This window comes from Salmo salar, chromosome ssa16 (genome assembly GCF_905237065.1).
Source record: "Salmo salar chromosome ssa16, Ssal_v3.1, whole genome shotgun sequence".
Lineage (NCBI taxonomy): Eukaryota > Metazoa > Chordata > Actinopteri > Salmoniformes > Salmonidae > Salmo > Salmo salar.
In genome coordinates, this window is record NC_059457.1 from 34,817,623 (window position 1) to 34,839,607 (window position 21,985).

The 21,985-nt window shown below is 41.9% G+C and overlaps 2 protein-coding genes across 6 annotated transcripts; one reads left to right on the forward strand and one right to left on the reverse strand.

The window, feature by feature from the left end:
* The first annotated feature begins 186 nt into the window (after positions 1-186).
* On the forward strand, positions 187-12,082 carry cdk10 (cyclin dependent kinase 10). Of its 5 annotated transcripts, none has more exons than XM_045697192.1 (15): positions 219-492; positions 1,506-1,536; positions 5,902-5,974; positions 6,167-6,238; positions 6,403-6,505; positions 6,957-7,038; positions 7,162-7,229; positions 9,045-9,097; positions 9,427-9,496; positions 9,590-9,649; positions 10,066-10,189; positions 10,521-10,571; positions 11,092-11,231; positions 11,402-11,454; positions 11,542-12,082. In XM_045697192.1, the coding sequence occupies exons 4-15, from the start codon at positions 6,220-6,222 to the stop codon at positions 11,634-11,636; spliced, it is 918 nt and encodes a 305-aa protein (XP_045553148.1). In that variant the 5' UTR covers positions 219-492; positions 1,506-1,536; positions 5,902-5,974; positions 6,167-6,219; the 3' UTR covers positions 11,637-12,082. The 5 variants fall into 5 exon arrangements, with proteins under 5 accessions (XP_045553146.1, XP_014004409.1, XP_045553147.1 ...); XM_045697193.1 differs by having other exon boundaries at positions 233-492; positions 1,461-1,536; XM_045697190.1 differs by lacking the exon at positions 1,506-1,536 and having other exon boundaries at positions 187-492.
* A 1,735-nt stretch (positions 12,083-13,817) lies between these two features.
* vps4a (vacuolar protein sorting 4 homolog A) lies at positions 13,818-21,138 on the reverse strand. The gene is made up of 11 exons (XM_045697194.1): positions 20,906-21,138; positions 20,341-20,452; positions 20,078-20,222; positions 19,685-19,746; positions 19,459-19,578; positions 19,162-19,318; positions 17,151-17,299; positions 16,862-16,943; positions 16,350-16,569; positions 15,008-15,148; positions 13,818-14,885 (listed from the first exon to the last, which is right to left on the reverse strand). The coding sequence occupies exons 1-11, from the start codon at positions 20,924-20,926 to the stop codon at positions 14,784-14,786; spliced, it is 1,311 nt and encodes a 436-aa protein (XP_045553150.1). The 5' UTR covers positions 20,927-21,138; the 3' UTR covers positions 13,818-14,783.
* Positions 21,139-21,985: the final 847 nt, after the last annotated feature.

Genomic DNA, 21,985 nt, shown 5'->3' on the forward strand with positions numbered 1-21,985 from the left:
TTCAGGAACAAAGTAATTTCTGGTGCTTTTTGGATGCATTACAAAGATTTGTTGTCATTTATCCCCAGCCTTAGAAAAAGTGGGGATATTATTGCACTATTTAATTAATATGATGAGTGATTCAAGTGGATATGGACATATTTGTGGGGGAAAAAAGCAATTTCTAAATAGATGTAAATAAACAAAGTAATTTAATTTCTGAGGGGAAGCGCAGCTCATCGTCTTGAACCCCGGGAAAGCTTGTAGTCGTCCATTTAATAGACAAGGCATCGAGTGTGTGGTTTCCTGCCATTCATACTGTTTTGAATGTTTCTGGACGTATATTCGCGTACTGGTCGCATTTTCTGTCATCATAGTACAGCAAAGGGCGAATGAACCATCATCTTGGGCGTCCAAATAACAATGGAGAACGCTGCAGATACTGACCCGGACCCCATAAAGCTGAAGTCGATCAAGAACAACAGAACGTTCACAGTACCGCAAAAACACAGGGTAAGCAACATGCATACAGTAGCTACTAGCTAGTGGGCATTTTATTGTTATGTGGGCCACGTACTCTTTAACAAATTACCGGCACCCTAATGGACAGCAAGGATCCATCAAATGACGCCACTTCATTTAGTCGGAATGTATATAAAACGATTTTATTAGCTGGACACAAATACGTTGATACGATTGCAAGTCGGGTGCCTTGTCAGTTTAATTTGGAACGTCACACTCGTAATGACGCTACCGGCCTAAAAGCTTTGTTTTGATGTCCATTCACACCGTCAATGGAATGTCCTGTCCTGAGAACTCTGTGACCTAGACAAAGCTGTCTGGGCGATCCCTATAAATCCCAGCCAGGTTAATTTTGGCTGTATCAAACGGCACAGTGCTGAGAAAGTGATATGGGGCAATTCCAAGTTAACAGTGACGCGGAGACTCACCTTTTAACTTTAAAATGAATGCCAAGCTAATACCATTGATCGTAAAGTTTAACAAACAATACACCTATATGCAGAAGTGAACATTTTACTCAAATACATTTACTTGAGAAACAGTGCAGATCCACATTATGTAACACAATGACAGTAAAATCTCCTTCAGTTGTTTATGTGACCACGTTTTCCAAAAACTCTTAAATATCTTATTCGAATAAAGATTAAAATATGTCTGCAGAAAGAATGGGGTGTCAGCTATGATATGACACCTTGAGTTGGAAAAAATCTATTTTGGTTATGGAACTACAGTAAGTGAAGTGGATCAACACCCCTTAACAGAATTGTTGTTCCTAACTGACTTGCCTGGTTAAATAAAGGTTAAATAAAACAAATATAGATATGTTTCTCAACCAATTTACTACAGAAGGCAAATCATTCCTACAAAACCTTATATAAATGTTGATATTAGTTGGCATGGGGCTTTACTTCAACATGATTGTGTTGTGATTTATTTCTAATACCTTTTATATTTCTAAGACTTTTTCTAGTAGATTAACACCCCCTTTCCATCTGTGTGACCAGATTGTTTTGGGGGGGATGTATATTGTTTGAGGTATGTATGTATATATATTTATATATATTAGTTGAAGTCAGAAGTTTACATACACTTAGGTTGGAGTCATTAAAACTTGTTTTTCAACCACGCCAAACTATAGTTTGTTAACAAGAAATGTGTGGATAGTCGGTTAGGACATCTACTTTGTGCATGACACACGTAATTTTTCCAACAATTGTTTACATACAGATTATTTCACTTATAATTCACTGTATCACAATTCTAGTGGGTCAGAAGTTTACTGTGACTGTGCCTTTAAACAGCTTGGAAAATTCCATAAAATTATGTCACGGCTTTAGAAGATTCTGATAGGTTAATTGACATAATTTGAGTCAATTGGAGGTGTACCTGTGGATGTATTTCAAGGCCTACCTTCAAACTCAGTGCCTCTTTGCTTGACATCATGGGAAAATCAAAAGAAATCAACCAAGACCTCAGAAAAAAATTATAGAACTCCACAAGTCTGGTTCATCCTTGGGAGCAATTTCCAAACGCCTGAAGGTACCACGTTCATCTGTACAAACAATAGTACGCAAGTATAAACACCATGGGCCCACGCAGCCGTCATACCACTCAGGAAGGAGACGCGTTCTGTCTCCTAGAGATGAATGTACTTTGGTATGAAAAGTGCAAATCAATCCCAGAACAACAGCAAAGGACATTGTGAAGATCCTGGAGGAAACGAGTTCAAAAGTATCTATATCCACAGTAAAACGAGTCCTATATTGACATAACCTGAAAGGCCGCTCAGCAAGGAAGAAGCCACTGCTCCAAAACCACCATAAAAAAGCCAGACTACGGTTTGCAACTGCACATGGGGAGAAAGATCTTACTTTTTGGAGAAATGTCCTCTGGTCTGATGAAACAAAAATAGAACTGTTTGGCCATAATGACCATTGTTATGTTTGGAGGAAAAAGGGGGATGCTTGCAAGTGAAGAACACCATCCCAACCGTGAAGCACGGGGGTGGTAGCATCATGTTGTGGGGGTGCTTTGCTGCAGGAGGGACTGGTGCACTTCACAAATTTGATGGTATCACGAGGAATGAAAATTGTGGATATATTGAAGCAACATCTCAAGACATCAGTCAGGAAGTTAAAGATTGGTCGCAAATGGGTCTTCCAAATGGACAATGACCCCAAGCATACTTCCAAAGTTGTGGCAAAATGGCTTAAGGACAACAAAGTCAAGGTATTGGAGTGGCCATCACAAAGCCCTGACCCCACCCTATAGAACATTTGTGGGCAGAACTGAAAAAGTGTGTGCGTGCAAGAAGGGCTACAAACCTGACTCAGTTACACCAGCTCTGTCAGGAGGAATGGGCCAAATTTCACCCAACTTATTGTGGGAAGCTTGTGAAAGGCTACCCAAAATGTTTGATCCAAGTTAAACAATTTAAAGACAATGCTACCAAATACTAATTGAGTGGATGTACATTTCTGACCCACTGGGAATGTGATGAAAGAAATAAAAGCTGAAATGAAATCATTCTCTCTACTTTTATTCTGACATTTCACATTCTTAAAATAAAGTGGTGATCCTAACTGACCAAATACAGGGAATTTTTACTTGGATTAAATGTCAGAAATTGTGAGAAACTGAGTTTAAATGTATTTGGTTAAGGTGTATGTAAACTTATGACTTCAACTGTACCTCTGCTGCAGAGGATAAGTTCATTCTAGTTAACTGCACCTCAGATTGCAGCCCAAATAAATGCTTCACAGAGTTCAAGTAACAGACACATCTCAACATCAACTCTTCAGAGGAGACTGCGTGAGCCAGGCCTTCATGGTTGAATTGCTGCAAAGAAACCACAACTAAAGGACACCAATAAGAAGAGACTTGCTTGGGCCAAGAAACACGAGCAATGGACAATTGACCAGTGGAAATCTGTCCTTTGGTCTGATGAGTCCAAATTTGAGATTTATGGTTCCAACCTCCATGTCTTTGTGACGCAGAGTAGGTGAACGGATGATTTCCGCATGTGTGGTTCCCACCGTGAAGCATAGAGGAGGTGGTGTGGGGGTGCTTTGCTGGTGACACTGTCAGTGATTTATTTAGAAATCAAGGCACACTCAACCAGCATGGTTACCACAGCATTCTGCAGCGATACGCCGTCCCATCTGGTTTGCGCTTAGTCCCACTATCATTTGTTTTTCAACAGGACAATGACTCAACACGCCTCCAGGCTATGTAAGGGCTATTTGACCAAGAAGGAGAGTGATGGAGTGCTGTATCAGATGACTCCACAATCACCAATTGAGATGGTTTGGGATGAGTTGCACTGCAGAGTGAATGAAAAGCAGCCAACAAGTGCTCAGCATATGTGGGAACTCCAAGACCGTTGGAAAGGCATTCCAGGTGAAGCTGGTTGAAAGAATGCCAAGTGTGTGCAAAGCTGTCAAAGGGTGGCTACTTTGAAGAATCTCAAATAAAAAATATATTTTGATTTGTTGAACACTTTTTTTTGGTTACTACATGATTTCATGTGTTATTTCATAGTTTTGATGTCTTCACTATTATTCTACAATATAGAAAATAGTACAAATAAAGAAAACCCTTGAATGAATAGGTGTCCAAACTTTTGACTGGTACTGTGTATATTTATACATGCATGCATGCAGTTGAAGTCGTAAGTTTACATACACCTTAGCCAAATGCATTTAAACTCAGTTTTTCACAATTCTTGACATTTAATCCTAGTAAAAATTCTATGTCTTAGGTCAGTTAGGATCACCACTTTATTTTAAGAATGTGAAATGTCAGAATAATAGTAGAGAGTGATTTATTTCAGCTTTTGTTTCTTTCATCACATTCCCAGTGGGTCAGAAGTTTACATACACTCAATTAGTATTTGGTAGCAGTGTCTTTAAATTGTTTAACTTGGGTCAAACGTTTCGGGTAGCCTTCTACAAGCTTCCCACAATAAGTTGGGTGAATTTTGGCCCATTCCTCCTGACAGAGCTGGTGTAACTGAATCAGGTTTGTAGGTCTCCTTGCTCGCACACGCTTTTCAGTTCTGCCCACAAATTCTCTATGGGATTGAGGTCAGGGCTTTGTGATGGCCACTCCAATACCTTGACTTTGTTGTCCGTAAGCCATTTTGCCACAACTTTGGAAGTATGCTTGGGGTCATTGTCCATTTGCTTTAACTTCCTGACTGATGTCTTGAGATGTTGCTTCAATATATCCACTTAATTTTCTTTCCTCATGATGCCATCTATTTTGTGAAGTGCACCAGTCCCTCCTGCAGCAAAGCACCCCCACAACATGATGCCGCCAACCCCGGGCTTCACAGTTGGGATGGTGTTCTTCACTTGCAAGCCTCTCCCTTTTTCCTCCAAACATAAATGGTCATTATGGCCAAACAGTTCTATTTTTGTTTCATCAGACCAGAGGACATTTCTCCAAAAAGTACAATCTTTGTCCCCATGTGTAGTTGCAAACCGTAGTCTGGCTTTTTTATGGTGGTTTTGGAGCAGTGGCTTCTTCCTTGCTGAATGGCCTTTCAGGTTATGTCGATATAGGACTCGTTTAACTGTGGAAAATATATATTTTTACCTGTTTCCTCCAGCATCTTAACGAGGTTCTTTTGCTGTTGTTCTGGGATTGATTTGCACTTTTCGTACCAAAGTACATTCATCTCTAGGAGACAGAACTTGTCTCCTTCCTGAGCAGTATGACGGCTGCGTGGTCCCATGGTGTTTATACTTGCGTACTATTGTTTGTACAGATGAACGTGGTACCTTCATGTGTTTGGAAATTGCTCCCAAGGATGAACCAGACTTGTGGAGGTCTATAATTTCTTTTCTGAGGTCTTGGCTGATTTCTTTTGATTTTCCCATGATGTCAAGCAAAGAGGCACTGAGTTTGAAGGTAGGCCTTGAAATACATCCACAGGTACACCTCCGATTGACTTAAATGATGTCAATTAGCCTATCAGAAGCTTCTACAGCCATGACGTCATTTTCTGGAATTTTCCAAGCTGTTTAAAGGCACAGTCAACTTAGTGTATGTAAACTTCTGACCCACTGGAATTATGATACAGTGAGTTTTAAGTGAAAAAATCTGTCTGTAAACAATTGTTGGAAAAATTACTTGTGTCATGCACAAAGTAGATGTCCTAACCAACTTGCCAAAACCATAGTTTGTTAACAATACATTTGTGGAGTGGTTGAAACACTTAGGGTGTAGTCATTAAAACTTGTTTATGTAAACTTCCGACTTCAACTGTTTAAAAGCTGCAATGTCACACCTTTCCCCACAATTTATGTATAAAGAAAAGTTGCAGATGGCATTAGGAATAATTGCAAAGGAATTGATCAATTCTTGAAAAAGCTTGCATTTCCTCTCTTCTGTCAGTTTGGGAACTGTAGGAGTGTGAAGGAATTTGAGAAACTGAACCGAATCGGCGAGGGAACATATGGAATTGTGTGTAAGTTATCCTTGATCTGCTAACACAGGATTGGCGGCTATTCTTAGAGATTATTTGATGGTGTAATTCACAGTACTGCCCAGAGCTACACAGATTAGGCCTTATTTAATTACCGGTAAGAACACTTCATACTGTACGGACTGTCTGTAAGTGCCTGTAAGCCTAGGTTAAAACACTGTATCCCGTTCACAGACAGAGCCCGAGACACCAGGTCTGATGATATAGTAGCACTAAAGAAGGTCCGGATGGACAAGGAAAAGGATGGTAGGCTTACAGCTTGGTTCTCAGCCACTTGCCTTGCTTCCGTTGCTTTTAGCGAAGTATAAAATAGTTTTCAGACATTTCCATCATATTATTAGGTTCTCTCTGTTATTTATGGCCTTTGTTATGTTCTGTGTTTGTTTGACTTGGTGTTGTTCTACACACAGGGATCCCTATCAGTAGTCTGAGAGAGATCACCCTGTTGCTCAAACTCAGACACCCCAACATAGTGGAATTAAAGGAGGTGGTGGTGGGAAGTCACCTGGAGAGGTGACAGCGTACACCCTTCACAGTACCCGCTTCACAGTACCCGCTTCACAGTACCCGCTTCACAGTACCCGCTTCACAGTACCCGCTTCACAGTACCCGCTTCACAGTACCCGCTTCACAGTACCCGCTTCACAGTACCCGCTTCACAGTACACACACATCCCCTCTAAATATACTGGAACCCTTATTCAATATGCAATGATAACATCTTCAGAAATGATTAAGCCTAGACCTACTCTTTCTTAACAGATAAAAACATTTGTTCACATACTTTTATTTAATGCTTGTGTCACAGTTTACAATTTTACATTAAGTTGTAATTTCTACAGTAACTCAACTTTGTTGTTCCATAGTATTTTAGTTTGGGTGTATTCAGTATTTACCTGTCCCATCTTGGTTGACTGTATTCAGTAGCCTACTCATCAGTAATTGCCCTGTGTGTATCTGCTCAGTCTCTTCCTAGTTATGAGTTACTGTGAGCAGGACCTGGCCAGTCTGCTGGAAAACATGCCAACACCGTTCTCAGAGGCACAGGTACAACAGTGAAAAGTATTATGTATTAAGGAATGTCCTCTTGTTTTTCTACTGTATTGACATTACACAACATTGATTATTTTAGAGAACTGTGTGTTGAAATGTCTCACTTTTCTCCTTCAGGTGAAGTGTATAGCTCTGCAGCTGCTGAGAGGTCTGGATTATCTTCACCTCAACTTCATTCTGCACAGGTCAGACACGTTCGCTGTCAGACTCCATATCTCAGACTTGAGCTGTTATTTAGGATGGAATATCCAGTCTGTTTTGGGATATACACTGCTCAAAAAAATAAAGGGAACACTTAAACAACACAATGTAACTCCAAGTCAATCACACTTCTGTGAAATCAAACTGTCCACTTAGGACGCAACACTGATTGACAATAAATGTCACATGCTGTTGTGCAAATGGAATAGACAACAGGTGGAAATTATAGGCAATTAGCAAGACACCCCCAATAAAGGAGTGGTTATGCAGGTGGTGACCACAGACCACTTCTCAGTTCCTATGCTTCCTGGCTGATGTTTTGGTCACTTTTGAATGCTGGCGGTGCTTTCACTCTAGTGGTAGCATGAGACGGAGTCTACAACCCACACAAGTGGCTCAGGTAGTGCAGCTCATCCAGGATGGCACATCAATGCGAGCTGAGGCAAGAAGGTTTGCTGTGTCTGTCAGCGTAGTGTCCAGAGCATGGAGGCGCTACCAGGAGACAGGCCAGTACATCAGGAGACGTGGAGGAGGCCGTAGGAGGGCAACAACCCAGCAGCAGGACCGCTACCTCCGCCTTTGTGCAAGGAGGAGCAGGAGGAGCACTGCCAGAGTCCTGCAAAATGACCTCCAGCAGGCCACAAATGTGCATGTGTCTGCTCAAACGGTCAGAAACAGACTCCATGAGGGTGGTATGAGGGCCCGATGTCCACAGGTGGGGGTTGTGCTTACAGCCCAACACCGTGCAGGACGTTTGGCATTTGCCAGAGAACACCAAGATTGGCAAATTCGCCACTGGCGGCCTGTGCTCTTCACAGATGAAAGCAGGTTCACACTGAGCACGTGACAGACGTGACAGAGTCTGGAGACGCCGTGGAGAACGTTCTGCTGCCTGCAACATCCTCCAGCATGACCGGTTTGGCGGTGGGTCAGTCATGGTGTGGGGTGGCATTTCTTTGGGGGGCCGCACAGCCCTCCATGTACTCGCCAGAGGTAGCCTGACTGCCATTAGGTACCGAGATGAGATCCTCAGACCCCTTGTGAGACCATATGCTGGTGCGGTTGGCCCTGGGTTCCTCCTAATGCAAGACAATGCTAGACCTCATGTGGCTGGAGTGTGTCAGCAGTTCCTGCAAGAGGAAGGCATTGTTGCTATGGACTGGCACGCCCGTTCCCCAGACCTGAATCCAACTGAGCACATCTGGGACATCATGTCTCGCTCCATCCACCAACGCCACGTTGCACCACAGACTGTCCAGGAGTTGGCGGATGCTTTAGTCCAGGTCTGGGAGGAGATCCCTCAGGAGACCATCCGCCACCTCATCAGGAGCATGCCCAGGCGTTGTAGGGAGGTCATACAGGCACGTGGAGGCCACACACACTACTGAGCCTCATTTTGACTTGTTTTAAGGACATTACATCAAAGTTGGATCAGCCTGTAGTGTGGTTTTCCACTTTAATTTTGAGTGTGACTCCAAATCCAGACCTCCATGGGTTGATAAATTGGATTTCCATTGATTATTTTTGTGTGATTTTGTTGTCAGCACATTCAACTATGTAAAGAAAAAAGTATTTAATAAGATTATTTCATTCATTCAGATCTAGGATGTGTTATTTTAGTGTTCCCTTTATTTTTTTTGAGCAGTATATTTATTTTATTGTAATAATGGATCTGAATTCTGTAATGAATTTGTAATGTGTACTCTTGAGTGCAGTTTTTCAATGCTTAGACGGTAGTGTTTTTTTAGTTTGCTGTGATTCGTGTGGTTATTTTATTAAATGGCATGACTATGTGGCAGGGATCTGAAGGTGTCCAATCTGCTGATGACAGACAAAGGCTGTGTAAAGATTGGTGAGTCATCACCATACAACCGCTGTGCTCCTGGATTACGTCTGTATGCATGTACTCCACTACGCATGTCCTTTCGCTGAACAACAATACCTCAATGAGTTTAAAATTGCACTGTTGTAAACAAAATGCTTTAACTGTGCTGTTTTCACTTCTGATAGTGAATGTTTTACATAGTGTAACATGCATAACAATTAGCAATGTGCAGAACAATTAGTTTGACATAGTTTATAACCAGTTTACAGCATTATTCAACAGCTGTCAGTTATTGTGTGTGTAAAAACATGCTTCTGTCAATGTTTGATTGTGCTAATGTTTCCCTTTCTGTCCAGCTGACTTTGGCTTGGCACGTTGCTACGGTATCCCCCTACAGCCTATGACGCCCCGGGTGGTGACACTGTGGTGAGTCAGTCCTTCAACCTCAACTTTCTCCTCAGGCGCTGATCCCTAACCCTCCCTGAGCCTCATGGGCTCCTGTTGTTTCTGTCGCTCCAGGTACAGGGCCCCAGAGCTCCTCCTAGGGACCAAGACTCAGACCACAGCCTTAGACATGTGGTAATTTGTTTTAAGTCTCCATTTTGTCCATACACATAACATACATGGGTCACAGATCCTTTTAAACTTATTTAGAGTTTTGTCACTATCACAGAGCTCCCTCTCTTCCAAACAAGCTTTAACATACAGAGTTGTCTATGTCATGTATGTAGTTGTCTCCTTTCAGGTAGTGAACTTTACTCTGTTCCAAATAGGATCCTCTCTGTTCTAAATAGGATCCTCTCTGTTCTAAATAGGATCCTCTCTGTTCTAAATAGGATTTTCTCTGTTCTAAATAGGATCCAATCCTCTGTTCTAGCAGAGAATCTCCCCTCCCATCCGTACATCAACCCTCCAGAGGGTATTTTCATGGCACAGTCACCAATGTTTATTACCATACCATCTGTATGAACATACTGTATCTCCTATTTATCCAGGGCGGTGGGCTGCATCCTGGCTGAGCTGCTTGCACATAAACCTCTGCTGCCAGGGGGTTCTGAGATCCAACAGGTGGACCTCATAGTGCAACTGCTGGGTACCCCTAATGAAAACATCTGGCCGGTAATGAATGTCTGCTAGTGCTGAGCGATTAACCAAAATGTTTTTATTTTATTTAATTTTTATAGACTAATTGACCTACATGGGTTCAATTATTTGAATTCCATTTAATTCAGGGGTTTTCTGTGAGCTCAATGCGCACATTGCGCTGCAGTTTCTCTAGAGATAAATCAGATCATGCCCAAACTGTGTGACGTAGTAGGGAGTTGTAGTTTCCAACAGGCCAATATTCTACATAGTTTAGTGCAGAAAACTTGATCATTAACTACAACGACCATAATCCATTACGTGGCTACTTGTCCGGTCTGTTTCTTTTATGCCTGCTACATAAAAGACAGAAGAATGCACGATCAAGAAGGGATACATAGAGAGCAGTTGCTTCGAGGTATTGCCTTATTTACTTTGAAGAACTACTAAAATAGTGATTTTTGTCAGACAGCATAGGCAACAGATCTATAGAGATGAGATGATGACTTGGAATGAAATAAGTCATCAAATAAAACAAATGTAATATACACAACTGAAATATTTTATTAAAGTAATGTCAATAATGATGGTTAATAAGTGATAAGCAGTAATGGACAGTCACTACCATCATGGGACTTTATTGTTGCATTCTGTGTTACAGCATTCAACCCACATAATGCAAAGGGCGTTTAATGTCTTAAAAACATTTTCAAATTGAAAATCGTTGTTTTATAATCTAACCAAAACCGACCCCAAATCAAACCAATCGCTCAGTACTACTTTCTCCTAAACAATCAGAATTTTGGATTTTACCATTCCATAAGTTTAATTTGAGTCACTTTAATGTTGATTAATTTTACAATATGCAACAACCAATGATAGTAGTTTCTCCTAAAAAAAGGATATTGTTGGTTAACCTGTCTGTTAACATTTTGCAGGGCTTCACTCGTCTTCCCCTAGTTGGACAGTACAGTTTGAGGAAACAACCATACAACAATTTGAAGAATAAGTTCACCTGGTTGTCTGATGCAGGGCTGCGTTTACTCAACCTTCTCTTCATGTACAATCCTCTACGCAGGTAACTACCAAAGAACAAACCTGCGCAGCATTATGCATACATACATGAAGAGACCTGTATACAGTTCTACACATTGTGTCATTCACATATTTACACAGAAACCTTCCATTAACACATGTGCAGTATACTTCCTTTCACTCCTGCATGGCTCACAAGTGTTTCTCTGTTAGGGCCACAGCTAAGGACTGCTTGGAGAGTTCCTACTTTAAGGAGAAACCTTTGCGTAAGTGTGGCCTCAGGGTTATATGACAGAAATTATTGGAACAGTGTTTGTGGAATTAAAGTGATTAAGGTGTGTCTCTCTTTTTAGCTTGTGAGGCTGACCTGATGCCAACCTTCCCTCATCATCGCAATAAAAGGGCAGCCCCAGCTGTAGAGAGCCAATCGAAACGCAATAAAGTGTAACTTCGTTAACATCCTTGATCGCAGTTTCAATAAATGGATGAATATCTTAAAGTTTACTACTACACGGATTATGCACCTGGTTGTAAAAACATGTTGTCATAGAATGCATTTACCTAGCAGTAATTATCCAAATCAATGGGGTGATGGTAAGCTTTCAAGTATTCCACAGTTCAGTCTTCATTTACTTCTTGCAAAATCCTATTTCTTTCACTGTGTGTCTGATTAATATCCAAAAGTATGTGATTAACATGCATGAGTTCAATTTAATTCACCAATGTTGCTTTGTTTTTTGAATGGATGTTGGTTAACCTTTGGCAGTCTTTGGCAGGTTCAAGTAACCAATAGGATTTGCTTTGCTGTATTCATGTACATAGACATTTTTTTTATCTCATGAAATCCCATGAATATTGTAGATTTAGTTTTAATAAACTGCTTTTTCAAATTAATGTGTGTGGAAAGTTTAGCAACATCAATGGGAAAGGCAGCACATGTATCTGTTTAAATGACCTGATTCAAAACTTGTGGACAAAAATATGGGTAGAAATAAATAAAGGTTGTAGACTTTTTATTAGCCAGTGATCTGCTATATACAGTCAAGGTCGGAAGTTTACATACACTTAGGTTGGAGTCATTAAAATTTGTTTTTCAACCACTCCACAAATTTCTTGTTAACAAACTATAGTTTTGGCAAGTCAGTTAGGACATCTACTTTGTGCATGACACAAGTCATTTTTACAACAATTGTTTAGACAGATTATTTCACTTATAATTCACTGTATTACAATTGCAGTGGGTCAGACGTTTACATACACTAAGTTGACTGTGCCTTTAAACAGCTTGGAAAATTCCAGAAAATGTAATGGCTTTAGAAGCTTCTGATAGGCTAATTGACATCATTTAAGTCAATTGGAGATGTACCTGTGGATGTATTTCAAGGCCTACCTTCCAACTCACTGCCTCTTTGCTTGACATCATGGGAAAATCAAAAGAAATCAGCCAAGACCTCAGAAAAAAATTATAGACCTACACAAGTCTGGTTCATCCTTGGGAGCAATTTCGAAACGCCTGAAGGTACCACGTTCATCTGTACAAACAATAGTACGCAAGTATAAACACCATGGGACCACGCAGCCGTCATACTGCTCAGGAAGGAGAGATTTTCTGTCTCCTAGAGATGAACGTACTTTGGTGCGAAAAGTGCAAATCAATCCCAGAACAACAGCAAAGGACCTTGTGAAGATGCTGGAGGAAACCGGTACAAAAGTATCTATAGCCACAGTAAAACGTGTCCTATGTCGGCATAACCTGAAAGGCCGCTCAGCAAGGAAGAAGCCACTGCTCCAAAACCGCCATAAAAAAGCCAGACTACGGTTTGCAACTGCACATGGGGACAAAGATCATACTTTTTGGAGAAATGTCCTCTGGTCTGAAGAAAAATAGAACTGTTTGGCCATAATGCCCATCGTTATGTTCGGAGAAAGGGGTAGGCTTGTAAGCCGAAGAACACCATCCCAACCGTGAAGCACGGGGTGGCGCTTTGCTGCAGGAGGGACTGGTGCACTTCACAAAATAGATGGCATCATGAGGATGGAAAATTATGTGGATATATTGAAGCAACATCTCAAGACATCAGTCAGGAAGTTAAAGCAAATGGACAATGACCCCAAGCATACTTCCAAAGTTGTGGCAAAATGGCTTATGGACATTAAAGTCAAGGTATTGGAGTGGCCATCACAAAGCCCTGACCTCAGTCCCATAGACAATTTGTGGGCAGAACTGAAAAAGTGTGTGCGAGCAAGGAGGCCTTCAAACCTGACTCAGTTACACCAGCTCTGTCACGAGGAATGGGCCAAAATTCACCCAACTTATTGTGGGAAGCTTGTGGAAGGCCACCTGAAACATTTGACCCAAGTTAAACAATAAAAGGCAATGCTACCAAATACTAATTGAGTGCATGTAAACTTCTGACCCACAGCTGAAACAAATAATTCTCTACTATTATTCTGACATTTCACATTTTTAAAATAAAGTGGTGATCCTAACTGACCTAAAACAGGGAATTTTTACTAGGATGAAATGTCAGGAATTGTGAAAAACTGAGTTTAAATGTATTTGGCTAAGGTGTATGTAAACTTCCGCCTTCAACTGTAATAACATGGATAATGTAAAGTTGAAATGGAATAATGACAAACATCTTTTTATTTTAGAATTCTGGATTCACTAAGTCAGGTTATCATGGATATGTGTAACTGCAGTGAGATCCCCTTTGGGACCAGAACAGACACCCCCAACTATACAGACACAGCAATACTATTATGACATATAGGAACAATATGATCATGTCTGTCATGGAACTATTATTTTCAATGCTCAGATCCAGAAATAGAAAAGGGCTCTTGTCCCCATCTTCATTCACATAACATGTCAGAGAAATAGTGAAATGTAAATACCTCTCCCAGTCAATGATCAGCTGTGTCCTCAGTCACTCATACAGTCAACACATCTTGACCAGATAAAATAGAATAAAATAAATAATCATAAATAGTGTAAGTAACACTGCCTGTAACATAGGGGCAGCTCTAGTGGGGCCTGGGAGAGGGGGTAGCTATGGTCAGTCAACTCAATTCATTTAAAAGCAGAGCGCTCCTACACAAGACATACATTAAGGCTGCGTTGAAACAGGCAGCCCAATTCTGATATCGCTTTCCACTAATAGGTATTTTGACCATTCACATCAGATCTTCAGCGCTGATCTGATTAGTCAAAAGACAAATTAGTGGAAAAAAAAGCAGAATTGGGCTGCCTGTTTAAACACAGCCTATGACTTACACACATGCAAGACAAGAGCTATGTTAAATGTAATTGTTCAAAAGCTCTTCACCCTTCCTTCATAATGATTAACAACTTAAAGTGCAGGATGGCAAAAAAAATATAGTCTCAGTCTTCAGGACTGCAATAGTGTATGATCGGAGGGAAATGGTATGAGGTTAAATGCTCCATCATTCTTGCCAATGCAGGTTAGTCGAACAAATCCAAGTTTGTAGTGTGGTAGTACTGTAGCTACTACTTGGCAGGAGGTTGTATGAATGGGGCTTGAGAGGACAAACAGAGTAAGGAGTAGTGAAGCCTCTGGCTGACCAGGACCTCTTAGCCCTCCTGTCCAAAGTCCTCTGTGAACTTCCTGACCTTGAACAAGTCTTCACTGTTGACTGTGGGACGCGTGGTGGACAGTGACCGCAGCATGTCAGACTGGAGGGCACAGGGACAAAGCAGAGGACAAACCATTAGCATTGTTCAGTATTTGTACAAATATGAGTGTAATGCCTGAATGTGTAAGCAAAATATGAGTGTCTGTTGTGGATGTTTCTCACCATGCAGACGATGGGTTCCAGCAGCTTGTCGCTAGGCACATCCATCCAGGTTAATTCTATGGCAGCTGGGTCCCCAGGCGAACACGGGGTCAGAAGGTCATCCACCATCAATTGACTGTTGGCACGGGATGGCCCTCGCACCTTGAGTACCACAACAAACAAACTCTTAAATCTCCTTAATAGCAGGGAAAGAGAAACATCTTTAGTGTAGTGTACAAGAGTCGACCGCAATAGAGTTACTATATCATGGGCAATGTTCCATCTAATCTGCGTGCGGGCCCGAGACTGCCACGCAGCTCCCCAGGACTGCCACGCAGCTCCCCAGGACTGCCACGCAGCTCCCCAGGACTGCCACGCAGCTCCCCAGGACTGCCACGCAGCTCCCCAGGACTGCCACGCAGCTCCCCAGGACTGCCACGCAGAGTGCAGTTTTCCACTCTGAACACTATCAACCTTTCTCTTTACTGTCATCAAATCAACTCAATATTAGCCACTTTCAATGCAACATACTTAAACAAAACGAACTACGGAGGATGTTTTGTTGTAGGTAGAACACATCGGAGTAGGATTCTATTACACACGACCCAGCCCATACTCTACACAGACCTGTGCGGCATAGCCAATCAGAGCTGCAGTAGGTCTTTATGCAAATAGACCATTGCCATATATGGATCCGTGCTATTTACTATGAACTGGACTGTGTTACCAGCTGTGGTCTTGAGTAGATGGGCTTGTTTTGAGATCAAAGCAAGAGCTGCATTTAGCCACGTGTGCACATTTTGTTCATATCTTTTGCTAGGGGCAGTGTTGTATTTTGAGGCAGGCTTGAATAAGCTAAGTAGCCAATAGGCAGAGGGTAGCATAGTTGGTCTGATTCTAATTAATAATGGTATGGGAATGATAATGCATTTGATTTTGTAAAGTGGTTTCTTGTATCAGAAACAACATTTTCATTCACCTTGTCTAAAGAACAAGTGGATAAACAAGTTCATGTCAAGCCCTGCATGTTTTTTTTTTTTTTTCAATGGAATGTAGGCCTACATTGAATACCACATTGGCTGCTACTATAGGCTGAATGATAGAACAGGTATTTAAACGTTAAAAATGTTATGGGACGTATTTCCACCATTGTTTTTGATGGTAGGCCACTCTGGTAGACCTACATTATGAGCAAATAGTCACAGTAGCCTACTTGGCCACTGCTAAAACTAACTTAAAGCAGGTTCAGCCTCAGTGTTCACAGTAAACGCGCACTGGAAGTTGCACTGAATTTTCACAAATTCAGACCTGAAATTTGCTCAGCGAGGAAGAAATTAGAGGGAACATCATGGGTATAAATTACCTTTTTGAAGTGTGTGGCTGACTGCACTTTCCTGACAGGCTGCATGAGGGCATCTCGTACAATGACGCTGATATCAGCCCCGGAGTAGCCTTCTGTCTTTTTGGCGAGCTGACGAAGGTCTGCGTCACTCAGGCTGTGGGGTGTGTTGCCCAGGTGCAGCCGGAACATCTGGGACCTGGCGGGCTCCTCTGGGAGAGGGATGTAGATACGCTTCTCAAACCTGACAGTGACATAATTCTGATGAGAATGCTTGACCATGACTATTGTACCCATTAGGAAATCATTTTTGCTTGAACATTACAACACAAAACATTTCCCATTTTGGGTGCTTATCTACTGTTCTACAAACATTTCAAGAAAACTCCAGGACTGGTCTTCCACTCAATGGAATCTACATTAATAGGTAGACAGTATAAACAAATATTCAGGCTTTATCATTACTTTTGTGAATCTGTTAAACAACAAACATACTGTATATCCCATCCCAACCTGCCCCCTTATTGATCACTGACCTTCTACGGATGGCAGCATCCAGAACCCAGGGAATGTTAGTGGCTCCAAGGGTGAGGATTCCATCGTTGTTGTTGCCCACACCTGTCAATCAGAGAGTAGGAATGAAGACTATGTAAGCCTGTTGCTTATATAGAACATGTTACGCATTGAATCGGAAAGGTCAAGTCAACTGATGCAGTAGACTTTTAAGTTAAGTCCTCTTTGATGGGGTGTTTGTTTGATCTGAAGTCTAAAAGCTGTCTTGGCAGAAAGTGGGGAGTGGGTATAGACTGTAGTCTAAATTCTCACCTTGCATCTGTACCAGGAACTCGGTCTTAATCCGCCGGGCTGCCTCACTCTCATTCTCATTCCTGGAGCCACAGAGCGAGTCCACCTCGTCAATAAAGATGATGGAGGGCTTGTGCTGGCGGGCAAGATCAAACAGGTTCTTCACCAGTCTGATGGATAGAGAGAGAAAGAGAGGCACAAACATTCAACAGGTTACTTACGCTTGCTTCGAGGCAAGCAACACTGAAGCATGCATGAGAGCGCCAGCTGTTCCGGACGAGTGTGTGATCACGCTCTCCGTAGCCGATGTGAGCAAGACCTTTAAACAGGTCAACATTCACAAGGCCGCGGAGCCAGATAGATTACCAGGACGTGTACTCAAGGCATGCACGGACCAACTGGCAAGTGTCTTCACTGACATTTTCAACCTCTCTCTGTCTGAGTCTGTAATACCTACATGTTTCAAGCAGACCACCATAGTCCCTGTGCCCAATAACACTAAGGTAACCTGCCTAAATGACTACCGATCCGTAGCACTCACATCTGTAGCCATGAAGTGCTTTGAAAGGCTGGTCATGGCTCACATCAACACCATCATCCCGGAAACCCTAGACCCACTCCAATTTGCATACCGCCCCAACAGATCCACAGAGGACGCAATCTCAATCGCACTCCACACTGCCCTTTCCAACCTGGACAAAAGGAACACCTGTGTGAGAATGCTGTTCATTGGCTACAGCTCACCGTGCAACACCATAGTGCCCACAAAGCTCATCACTAAGCTAAGGACCCTGGGACTAAACACCTCCCTCTGCAACTGGATCCTGGACTTCCTGACGGGCCGCCCCCAGGTGGTAAGAGTAGGCAACAACACATCTGCCACGCTGATCCTCAATACAATTTCCCATCAGGGGTGTGTGCCGAGTCCCCTCCTGTACTGTGTGGCCAAGCACGAATCCAACACCATCATTAAGTTTGCTGATGACACAACAGTGGTAGGCCTGATCAACGACGACACAGACTATAGGGAGGATGTCAGAGACCTGGCAGTGTGGTGCCAGGACAACAACCTCTCACTCAACGTGAGTAAGACAAAGGAGCTGATCGTGGACTACAGGAAGAGGGCCGAACACGTCCCCATTCACATAAACAGGGCTGTAGTGGAGCAGTTTTAGAGTTTCAAGGTCCTTGGTGTCCACATCACCAACAAACTATCATGGTCCAAACACATCAAGACATTCATGAAGAGGGCACTACAATGCCTTTTCCCCCTCAGGAGACTGAAAGGATTTGGCATGGGTCCCCAGATCCTCAAAAAGTTTTACAACTGCACAATCGAGAGCATCCTGACTGGGTTGCATCACCGCCTGGTATGGCAACTGCTATGCATCTGACCGTAAGGTGCTACAGAGGGTAGTGTGTACAGCCCAGTACATCACTGGGCCTAAGCTTCCTGCCATCCAGGACCTATATACTAGGCATGTCAGAGGAAGGCCCAAAACATTGTCAAAGATTCCAGTCACCCAATTCATAGACTGTTCTCTCTGCTACCGTTTGAGCTCCAAGTCTAGGTTCAAAAGGCTCCTTAACAGCTTCTACCCACAAGCAATAAGACTGCTTAACAATTAAACAAATGGCCACCCGGACTATTTGCATTAAACCCCCCTTTGTTTTTACACTGCTGCTACTCGCTGTTTATCTATGCATAGTCACTTTACCCCTACCTACATGTACAAATTACCTCGATCATTGACTCGGTACAGGTAGTCGCTGTATATAGCCTCATTATTGTTATGGAGTGCGTTTTTTTAACTTTAGTTTATTTAGTAAATATTTTCTTAAAACTCCATTGTTGGTTAAGGGCTTGTAAGTAAGCATTTCACGGTAAGGTCTGTTGTATTCAGCACGTGAGAAATAAATTTGATTTGATACATAAGTATCAGTGAGAATAAATTTTTTGTCCAATCAGGTGTGGATGCATAATGGGGATTTACACAAACAGTAGAATTACAAATAAGAAATGATGTCTCACTTCTCACTCTCTCCAAGCCACTTGGACATGAGGTCTGATGATGACACAGAGAAGAAGGTGGAGTTGTTGGCTTCTGTGGCTACTGCTTTGGCCAGGTAAGACTTTCCAGTCCCAGGGGGTCCAAAGAGAAGAATCCCTCTCCATGGAGTGCGTTTGCCTGCAACCAGAGATACATTCAAGCATAATGAACAAATAGACAGAATACACATACAGTATTATATCATTATGGTGACATGTCCATGCAGAAGATAGTGAGAAAGAGAGTAGATATGTGAGGGGGAAAAAAGGCAGTCTAACCTGTGAAGAGGTGAGGGAATTTAATGGGCAGGATTACAGCTTCCTTCAGGGCCTCCTTAGCTCCCTCCAGCCCAGCTACATCGTTCCACCGGACATTGGGCTTTTCCATTACAATGGCACCTGTACCAGGACATGGATCAGTTTAGCATCAAAGTTAATTTCCCTCATGAACATCACAGACACAGTTTAGACAGCTGGTGTGTGAAAGAGAGAAACACACACTCACCCATCAGTTGCTCCTGCAGTTTCTTTCTCTCTGGGTTTTCACCCTCGCTGTCACTGTCACTCCTAAAAGGAATGTGTAATGTGAAACAAACTATTTGGTGCCGGTGACTGTGGCACTTATTTGATTTCTCTCGACTCCAACCCCATTCGACGCGTGGAACGGATGTGGGTGGGGCTAGGTCTACATAAGGGTGCTAATTTAAAAAAACTCACAAAAGCTCTGACGAAGGCCGTGAGGCCGATACGTAAGCTTATTAAAGATCAGTGATACTATCAAGAGCAGTGTGCGGTTTCCTTTTTCCTTCATATTGTCTGTTTGGCAAATTGTTATTTCCTAGGTATGCTTGTGTTAATGTAGGACAGTGTCTGTGTGAACAGATGTGTGACAACATACTTATCATTACTCTGTGCTTCCTTGACAGGCTTCTTCCCTGTTTTTTCTTTGTTTTTCAAGAAATCTTTGAGTTTCTCGGCCCGGTCTAGGTACTGCATACACTTCCCACGTATGCTCTCCTTTGCCTTGTCACTGTGTGCCTCATCTGGAAGAAGAGATCAAAACACATTACTTTTTGCCTTCAAAAACAACAACCTAATTTCTACTCTGAATGCTTAAACAAATTGGACTATGAACAGAAAAATATTACATTTCACACTCACACTTGATAGCATGCAGGAAGTACTCCACTGCATGCTGGTAAAGGCGCAAGGCTTCCTCATAGTTCTTGTTCTTGTCCTCCTCTGTGGCTTTGGTCACAAGATCAATCGCTTTCTGTGTGAGGGAAGAGAGGAAGGGATGAACCATATAAATGAAACAGGGGAGTACAGGTTCAGACCATGGGTCAAACCAAACAAATAAACTGTAGATTTACCTTTAAGGTTGGAATCCATAAACTGTAACAGATTATATCTGACATTTACAGACTAATAACTACTAGTACTCACTAGACTTGACTAGCAAACTATTTTGTTTGCAAGACATACCATTACAATATACATGGCCTCGTAACAGTTATTTGTGCCAATGGTCAAACTACCAACAGTGGAAAATGTGGTGTTTTTGTTGTCGCTACAGTATTCAGTTGAATAACAAGTTGACTGGTAACTATTAATCAGAATGTATAATAGTGTAGCTCGTAAACTAATGGTGATAACATTAGCTAGATTTTGTTGACACAAGTTAGCAAGTAACGTAGCGAACGTTAGCTAGCTAATGTTTTGCTACCTGTAATGTTGACGTTGTCATTTCATCTCACTCTTTTGCTCTTCGCCCAGCGTCTCTGATGCTAATTCAAGGTATCTTTCAAATATGGTTACTATATTTTCAGGAGAGGTGTTGCTACAAAATCATGACAAAGGTAGCTTCGCTAGCCTATTTGACAGCCACTGCCCAGGCAACAGCAACAACCGTAGCTAGTGGTAACTACAGACATTCATGCAGCGTCTGCGTCACTCATGAAAGAGAAGAAAAACAGAAGTAGTGACGCCTAGCGGACAGGATAATTACTGAGTCAGATTATTATTATTTTATTAAAGAGAGGAGTGGCACGGTATTGCGAAATCTATTTTTTGTTAGGCTTTTCTGAACCAGCTTTCCTTCCATTGCAATGACAGACATCAAATCCATTTGTTACAGTTGGACATTAACATGTTTTATTCTTATAGATATTTACATTTTAGATTATTACATTATTATCATACATCTTAATACAGGCTTGGAAGTCTAAAATACTTTGCATATAACAGGTTTGCAGCAGCAGGGTTTCTCCTGTGCTTTCTCTGCTAAATGATTGTGTGGAACGCAAGCTGCCACATGTAACTTTGGTTAAAAAACCCTTTCTCAAAAAAAAAAAGTGTTTCTTTGCAATAACAGTATATAGCTCAAAACGAACAACCAAAAGAGAAAGATATGACAGTTTGACACTGTGAAATGCTAATTAAGATACATTCATGGGTAAATTAAGGTGGCTATCAAGCTAGAAATTGAACAGTTCAGGTATTGATAAAAATGTCCATTATTAGAAGTAGGCCTACAGAGACTGAATTGGGATAGAGTTCAGTCATAGAATTGGCAGCATCCACTAGGCCCCACTTACAGTATCCGCTTACATACTGAGACAAGCTGTTAGGGTGATCACGTGGTACAGCAGGGTCTGAAAAAGAGCTTTGACATATGTAGGACTCAGAGGTCACATACAGCAAGATGATAAGCTTATACAGGGATAAAACAAAATAAAAGAATAGCATCCCATTTGTGCTAGTAAAAGCATCCAAAGCTTCCTTTCACTAAATGGACATGATGAGG

Excerpts from the sequence above, each read along its gene's own strand:
- vps4a (XM_045697194.1), bottom strand. The coding sequence starts at position 20,926 with ATGACAACGTCAACATTACAG. Across the intron at positions 17,300-19,161 it reads TGGCTTGGAGAGAGTGAGAA|ACTGGTGAAGAACCTGTTTG; the intron begins GTGAGACATCAT and ends TCTATCCATCAG. Across the intron at positions 16,944-17,150 it reads GTTCCTGGTACAGATGCAAG|GTGTGGGCAACAACAACGAT; the intron begins GTGAGAATTTAG and ends TCTGATTGACAG.
- cdk10 (XM_045697190.1), top strand. The coding sequence starts at position 403 with ATGGAGAACGCTGCAGATACTGACCCGGACCCCATAAAGCTGAAGTCG. Across the intron at positions 7,039-7,161 it reads CACCGTTCTCAGAGGCACAG|GTGAAGTGTATAGCTCTGCA; the intron begins GTACAACAGTGA and ends TTTCTCCTTCAG. Across the intron at positions 11,455-11,541 it reads CTTTAAGGAGAAACCTTTGC|CTTGTGAGGCTGACCTGATG; the intron begins GTAAGTGTGGCC and ends CTCTCTTTTTAG.